This window comes from Scomber scombrus, chromosome 23 (assembly GCF_963691925.1).
Source record: "Scomber scombrus chromosome 23, fScoSco1.1, whole genome shotgun sequence".
In the NCBI taxonomy this organism is placed as follows: domain Eukaryota; kingdom Metazoa; phylum Chordata; class Actinopteri; order Scombriformes; family Scombridae; genus Scomber; species Scomber scombrus.
In genome coordinates, this window is record NC_084992.1 from 630,137 (window position 1) to 637,636 (window position 7,500).

The 7,500-nt window shown below is 42.0% G+C and overlaps 2 protein-coding genes across 3 annotated transcripts in view; both read right to left on the bottom strand.

The window, feature by feature from the left end:
* nfxl1 (nuclear transcription factor, X-box binding-like 1) overlaps positions 1-1,636 on the bottom strand; it is a 22,075-nt gene extending 20,439 nt beyond the window's left edge. For both annotated transcript variants that reach the window (XM_062445157.1, XM_062445156.1), the window contains exons 1-2: positions 1,611-1,636; positions 229-614 (exon numbers count right to left, since the gene is read on the bottom strand). In XM_062445157.1, the coding sequence (XP_062301141.1) occupies positions 229-595 (367 nt within the window). In that variant the 5' untranslated portion in view covers positions 596-614; positions 1,611-1,636. The remainder of the gene's footprint in view (positions 1-228; positions 615-1,610) is intronic.
* A 2,388-nt stretch (positions 1,637-4,024) lies between these two features.
* cnga1b (cyclic nucleotide gated channel subunit alpha 1b) overlaps positions 4,025-7,500 on the bottom strand; it is a 9,790-nt gene continuing 6,314 nt past the window's right edge. The window contains exons 10-16 of the mRNA XM_062445341.1: positions 6,821-6,957; positions 6,558-6,730; positions 6,217-6,342; positions 5,669-5,821; positions 5,358-5,589; positions 4,421-4,596; positions 4,025-4,246 (exon numbers count right to left, since the gene is read on the bottom strand). Coding sequence (XP_062301325.1) covers positions 4,025-4,246; positions 4,421-4,596; positions 5,358-5,589; positions 5,669-5,821; positions 6,217-6,342; positions 6,558-6,730; positions 6,821-6,957 — 1,219 coding nt within the window. The remainder of the gene's footprint in view (positions 4,247-4,420; positions 4,597-5,357; positions 5,590-5,668; positions 5,822-6,216; positions 6,343-6,557; positions 6,731-6,820; positions 6,958-7,500) is intronic.

Here is a 7,500-nt window from a genome sequence, read left to right on the forward strand (position 1 = left end):
AATGATGAGCAGCAGAACAACAGGAAGGAATTAAAGGATCAATTAACAGATCATTCATTCATTTAACAAGTCTGGAACAATTAAATATGGAGATTTTCTGCCGAACTTTTTATAATTAACTTTACTGCAAACTGTAAAATATTTAAAACCTTTGAGAGGAAACTTAAGATTTAAACATCTTCTAACTTTAATCAATAAATGAATAAATCAGTGTGTAATGTCTCTGACCCGTCTGGCTGGTGTAGGTGGTGAAGGTCGACTCCAGGATCTTTCCTCTCTTTCCATCCTTTCGTTCATCACCTACATCTTCTTCATCATCATCATCATCATCGGAGGAGGAGCTGAAGCGGCTCTCCACCAATCGCTGAGCAGCAGCCTGGTTGGACTTCCTGATCTCCTCGAACTTTGATTGGACAGACACAGCGTGTTCAGGCTCGGTAGTCACGGCGACGGCCTTCATCTTCCCTCCTCCTCCTCCTCCTCCTCCTCGTCCTGCACCTCCTCGTCCTCCTGGTGGGGGTTGTGACCTTTCACCTGGAGCCTCCTGCTGGCTGCGGCCGCGCCCCCTCCCCTGCTGTCGCCACGCTCTCTCCATGGCAACCGCATCCAGGAAGCTGGAAGAGAAAAGATGTCAAACTTTAATACTTTAGATGTTTACTTTTACTCTGAAAGGATTGGTGAAGGAGGTGAAGGAGGTGGAGGAGGTGAAGGAGGTGAAGGAGGAGATGGAGGTGGTCAAGGAGGAGATGGAGGTGAATGAGGAGATGGAGGTGAAGGAGGTGAAAGTGAAGGATGAGAAGGAGGTGAAGGAGGTGAAAGTGAAGGAGATGAAGGAGGTGAAGGTGGAGAAGGAGGTGAAGGAGAATGAGGAGGTGAAGGAAGTTAAGGAGATGGAGGTTAAGGAGGTGGAGGAGATGAAGGAGGTGAAGGAGAGGGAGGAGGTGAAGGAGGTAAAGGAGATGGAGGAGACGGAGGTGGAGGAGATGAAGGAGGTAAAGGAGATGGACGTGAAGGAGGTGTAGGAGAGGGAGGAGGTGAAGGAGGTAAAGGAGATGGACGTGAAGGAGGTGAAGGAGATGAAGGAGGTAAAGGAGATGGAGGAGGTAAAGGAGATGGAGGTGAAGGAGAAGGAGGAGACAGGGGTGAAGAAGATGAAGGAGATGGAGGTGAAGGAGGAAAAGGAGGTAAAGGAGATGAAGGAGGTGAAGGAGGAGTTAGGAGGAGGCAGGAGGAGTTAAGAGGAGTTAAGAGGAGTTAAGAGGAGTCACATAGAGACTATAATAAGAAGACTAACAGCTGACAGTCTGTTTATCAGGTTATAATGTTTACTCTAACCTTCACTACCATGATGTTAACTTACCGTTAATGACCGTTAACGACCGTTACTGACCGTTAACGTTAACAGCAGAGTTCAGTTTAAACTGGGTTAGCCTGCTAGCTCCGAGAAGCTAACTCTAGTTAAAATTAGCGATAAAAACACGCAGGATGAAAACGTTACGAACAGGAAGCAGTTCTGAGAGAGTATAAAAAGTAAAAGCTGCTGTAAAGGTTAAACTTCACATTAAAAGACACAGTGAGACTTAAACAGTGAGACTTAAACACATACAAACCTTCGCTGCTGCTGTCAGGGGTCCGGGGCTCAACGGACATGCGCACTGCGACGCGGGGCATGCCGGGTAGTGTAGTTCTAACACAGCACAGACTCAGAGGAGTGACGACACAGAGAACTACAAATCCCACAGAGCGCAGTGACACGCGGGCAGTGCGACGTGTCAACGCCGTTTCATTCATACTCCGAAAAATAAATAAATAAAAAATAAAAACAACATATTGATTATTAAGAATTGTGGAAAGTTCTGTAAAATTAACAGAAATAAATTAACCGTTTGCTTTAGGAACCTAATTCATAATTCAGTAATACAAATAAATAAATACATTGATAAATAAATAAAGATTAATTAAAATAATAATATAAAAGCATTTAAATAGTTGTACTATTTAAATAAATTTACAAAAATTAAAATAAAATAAACATATTAAGTACATTTAAAATAGTAGTGAGGTAAAAGTTTATTTACAATATAAATAAATTATAAATAAAAATAAATTCATTGATAAATAAAAAGTAGTAAAGCGACAAAATAGAATAGACAATGTATAAAGAAAGTTTACTATGCTATTTTAAATGAATATATTATAAGTAATAAATAAATAAAACTAGTATTAAAGTGGAAGTGATGATAGCAACAGTAGTATTTGCAGGAATGGTGTTTGAAGTCATTTTATGTGTTTCTATTTAATATTTATTTATTTAAAACATTAAAATTGATATTCAGATCTACTCCGTGTGTGTGTGTGAAGGTGCAGCTGATTGAAAATAAAGAGACACTAATATGTTTCCCTTATAAAATGTATTTATTTCATTACAGGGCTTTAAAAACTGAAATTGTTTTGGTTTATAGTTTTTGCTAATTAGGAGCTTTTTTTTTTTTTTTACACGAAGCTGTGATGGGATTGGTCAGAAAACGTCAGATCTTCAGAGAAAAGCAAACTACACGGACGCACATGCTACAAGTCCACATTTACAACTGATAACCTTTGACCTCTACTGGTTTTACAGCAGGTGACCTAGAAAGTGAAGCTGGTTCTACATTTAAGATCTCAGCAGAGTCTGTAACTCTCTGTTCATTCACTGTTTTGGTCTCAACTTAAGTTTAATAGTCTTTGATCAAAGTGCCAAATGTTCTGTATTTGACGTCATCTTTAAGACACAAAATAATCTCCAAAAAACTAAACACACTGCAGGTTGTCACATGTACCGTGTGTGTTTATATGGTGTTTTATTGAGAATTTAGTGTTTTAAAGCAAGTTGAATTATTTGGTACAAAGTTTTTATGGTTACACCACTTAGACATTTTTGCCATAATCCTCTAATATATTCTCTCAAAATGGATTAAAAGCAGAAATTTGATGCTGGGTCCACAAAAAAAGAATGTGTGCAAGTTATTCAGACGTTTATTTTCATATTTTAACCCTTTAAATTTAAACTAAACCACATGGAGACAAACACCTCACTGACCCTTAATGTTGGAGGATAAATAAAACGAGTGATACTAACGTCAGGATAAACGTGTGTCCCTCCCGCAGTGATCTGGTACTTTCACTTTTAAATGTTTTAACACGAGAGGCTCCGTGTTGTTTCAATATTAAATATGACTTTACATAACAGGTGGGGATTAAACTACATGGACACAAAGAACCTCATTGACCCGTATATTATACATCATAATAACAACCCAACATTTCCTCTCTCTCCCTCAAGTTGGCGCTAGTTGAAGCTCGGTCGTCCATTCTCACTCCAGTTTGTTCCCAGTATAAACACAGCTTCCAGTTTGCAGGATTTTAACGAAGTTAATGGAAGAAAATCAAAAACATTTTTGTAAGCGTTGCCCCAAAAAAATAAATATAAGCAGCGTGAGCACAACAGAAGCGCACAACGATTTGACCAGATTAATTAATTAATTAATCATCAGCAAATGAAAAAGGTTCAAACTCAGTTCTTTACATTTAGATTCAACTCTGTACATCCAGTAAGGGACGAGATGTGACGTTCTGTCCTTTTGTCGATTGGAGTCGTGATGTGAAATGATTTGAGGTATGGAAAGCCAAAGGGGTCAAAAACACATGAACTTGACATATGAAGTCACATTTGACTCCAGAAAAACCTATTTTAAAGCCAGTTTTCCATTTCAAACAGGTTAATGTCCTCATTTCTCTCTTGGGAACTCCTGTGAAACCATTCCGGTATCAAGTTGAAGTATAATAACTTGATGACTTGCAGGTGAATTTGACTGATTGAAATACAGACTTATTTTACACCTCTGGACTTAATGTGAATCTGAATTTAAGGAACAGAATCTGAAGTTTATCTTGTTGAAATCAGCGGCTGTGCAACCAAACAGCCCTGTCTCTTCCTGTGAAACTATCTCCACTCTTGTTCCTTCTCTCTTCATCTTTGGTTGGCTTATGTCTCGGGCGTTGGCGGTGGGGCGTCGCCAGGATGGTCGGACCGAGACGGCAGCGGCAGTTTCCTCTCCAGTCTGGAGACTCTGTGTTTGATTTTGCTGTGCATGGCTTCGTGCTCGGCCAGCATGCGGGCGTAACGCGACTGCAGGACGTCCAACGTGGTCGTCATCCTGTCCACCTTCTCCTCGATCTCTTTGGGGTCGGGGCCCTGCGCTGCCACCTGGAGGACGACAGGAGGTACTACTTTTATTTAATATGATTTTATGGGCTTTTTTGCCTTTATTGGACAGTTGGTAGCAGAGAGGCCAACAGGAAACAACGAGAGAGAGAGAATGAGGTATCAGCCTCTTTGCTGTTTGTTTTATGATCTGTATGAGATCATGTGACCATTTACCTCCAGGTCCAGCAGTCCGTCCTTCATCAGAATCTGTCGTCCCTTCTCCTCCAGCATCGCTTTGGCATCCGGATACTCCGTCAGCGCCTCCATCAGGTCGTCTTTAGAGAGACAGAAGAGATCAGAGTAGCCGATACTCCTGATGTTGGCTGTCCTCCTGTTTCCTGCTTTACTGCCTGTTGAAGAAGAACAAAGACCAAAAAATATCCTGTTAATGTCAGGATCATTTTTTAAACTCACTGGTACAGTTGAAAGTCACTATACAGCACCCAGGGACCAACTCCAGTTCTATGTCAGTACCTTGGTCGCACTGACAGGAGAATTAACTTAACATACGTCCCAGCAAGCATGTCCATGTGGGCCCCACATGGGTTAAATGTGGGCTACATGAGTGGGCATGGGCTTGAACTGGGCAAATTTTGCAGGTCCCACATTGTTTCAGTCACATGGGCCCCATTTAAGGTCCATTCTGATCCCACTTAGACCCCATATGGGCAAACATATGGTGTCTACATTGGTCTCACCCAGTTGGGCCCCACCTGAAACCCATATGGGCAAACACAGGTGGAGCCACCATGGTACCTGCGGACAAACCCACTTGGGACCCATATTTGTAGCCCAAATTTAACCCTTATAGGGCCCACATGAACATGCTGGCTGAGATGTTTTTGACAATGAGAGGAAACCCACGCAAGCACTGGGAGAACATGCAACAGCTGGGTATCGAACCCGAGACCTTCTTGCTGTAAGGAAACAGTGCTAACCACCAAGCCACCATAACATAAAAGCTTAAAAACTACAGAAAACATGCTCTGAATCCATAAATGCCACAGATACCGAAAAAAAAACCCATATAAAAAGGGAAAACACAACAAAACTAGTCATTAAATCGAGGAGTTCCCTGATTGAAATGTAATTTAAGATCTTAAAAGTTTACCTTTAATAGCCAGGATGCTGATTTCGCCGAAGTAGCTTCCGTCACTCAAGACAACAAACTGCTTGATGCCGTCGTCTGCGACAACAGCAAGTTTTCCCTCCTTGATGATGTACATCTCTCTGCCGATGTCGCCCTTCTTACAGATATAATCTCCTGGACTGTAGACCTGTGGCTGCAGCTTCAGCACCAACTCCACCAGCAGACCGGCCTCACAGTCCGCAAAGATACGAACCTGCAGCACAACACAGAGGTTAAATATCAGGGTTTTTTCCAAGGCTAACATTTCATATCTTTTGGTGTAATTTGCAGACCTTCTTCAGGGTGTCCAGGTGGACGTTGATGGCGATCTCGGCTCTCAGTTTGTCCGGCAGGTACATCAGTACCGCCCTCTCATCCACTGCTTTCTTATTGGTCCACAGGAAGTCAAACCACTTGATCACTCGCTTCTCCAGGTCAACTGTTACCTGGAGAGGGTTAAAGTTCAGATATCAGACTGGACTCTGATGGACCACCGTTTCTCTTGTCTACTGTTTGATAGAAACAACATTTATTTGTATTTTTTAACTTGTTTATATAGCAGATTTGAAAGAAGAAAAACACTTTATAACAACAAAACTCTAATGGCGGGATAAATAAAATGAAAACTGCAAAGGCTGTTGCATGAAAACTATACTCCCAGATATTTCCAGATGTGTTTAATTGTGTTTAACTCGTTTAGTACAAAAAGCCAAATTGAGGCATTGTGTCATGTTTGTGACATCCACACACTGAAATGCATTTAATCTCTCTTACTTTTCTTGAATCCACTTTGTACAGCTGGTGGATGGAAACTTAACTACTGACTGAACCACTGACTGACCTTTCGGAAGGTCATGTACTGTTTGATGGCGTCGATGCGAGCCTGGAAGTCGGCTCTGGCAGCGTTCATGTTTGTGATCATGGAGCCGACGTTACCGACGATGGTGGCGAAAATCAGCACACCCACCTGGAAGAAAACAAAAAACATACAATATGAAAAATGCGCCCAAAAAGACTTTGGTGGCTAAGTTGTTGACCACCTGAACTATTCTCGAACGACTAAAATACCTTTTATCCTCTAAAGCTTAACTACCCTCAAGGACACAAAAACACCTCATTGACCCATATACATGCTGATACTTGTTTCCAATCTTTATAAAATCATCTTTGAGCTTCACCCACCAAGAAATCAGTGACGACAAAGAAGTACTCAGAGTTCTCCTGCGGAGGCGGCGTCTCTCCGATGGTGGTGAGTGTAAGTGTTGACCAGTACATACTGTAGGCGTACTTCCTCACCAGGCGACCAAACTCTGGATTTGAAGGGTCAGGATACACAAACCTGTCGTAGCCAAAACCTGCAGGAGCAGAGAGTACACAATGGCTTAGAGGGATTTTTAACCAGCAAACCAAACACCCAGATACAGGATTCAAACCGACAACCCCACCGATGGCTTTGGAGAAGGAGTAGTACAGGCAGGCGTTCCAGTGAATGATGATGACGATGTACATGACAAGGTTTGAGATACGAAGAGCGTTGGGGTAGTTAGTCCTGGTCTCCGTCCTCTGGAAGAACTCCAGCATCCTGAGAGGGGAGAGGAAGAGAGTTCACAAAAATCATTTCACAGTTTCTTTTTTAGCATGACACCGCCACAAGGGGTCACAAATGTTTATAATCAAAGTCAATGCAGGTTGAGCTGAACACAGACAAACAGACCAGGTGTAACATTTGGAATAATAAAACAAGATGAAAGATATGAGGTAAAAACATGCTGTGCTTGGAGATGCAAATATAACATTTGTGTCGTCCTCCCGGGTCAAATTGACCCCGTCTGTTTTGACTGTTCTCTCTTTCCTCCCTTCCTTCCTTTTTTCCTTCCTTTCTCCTTCCTTTTATTCCTTCCTTTTCCTTCCTCCCTTCCTTCCTTCCTCCCTCCCTCCTTCTTTCCTTCTTTCCTTCCTTCCTTCCTTCCTTTCCTTCCTCTCTTCCTCCTATCCTGTATTGGGCTGAATTATTGGAGTAGTGTAAATCTTGACCTCATGGTGGTGCTAAAGGAAAAGTCAGAGGATCACTGAAGTCACCGGGTTTCATCCTCTGGGGAACATTCATGTGTGACCTCGATTTTAT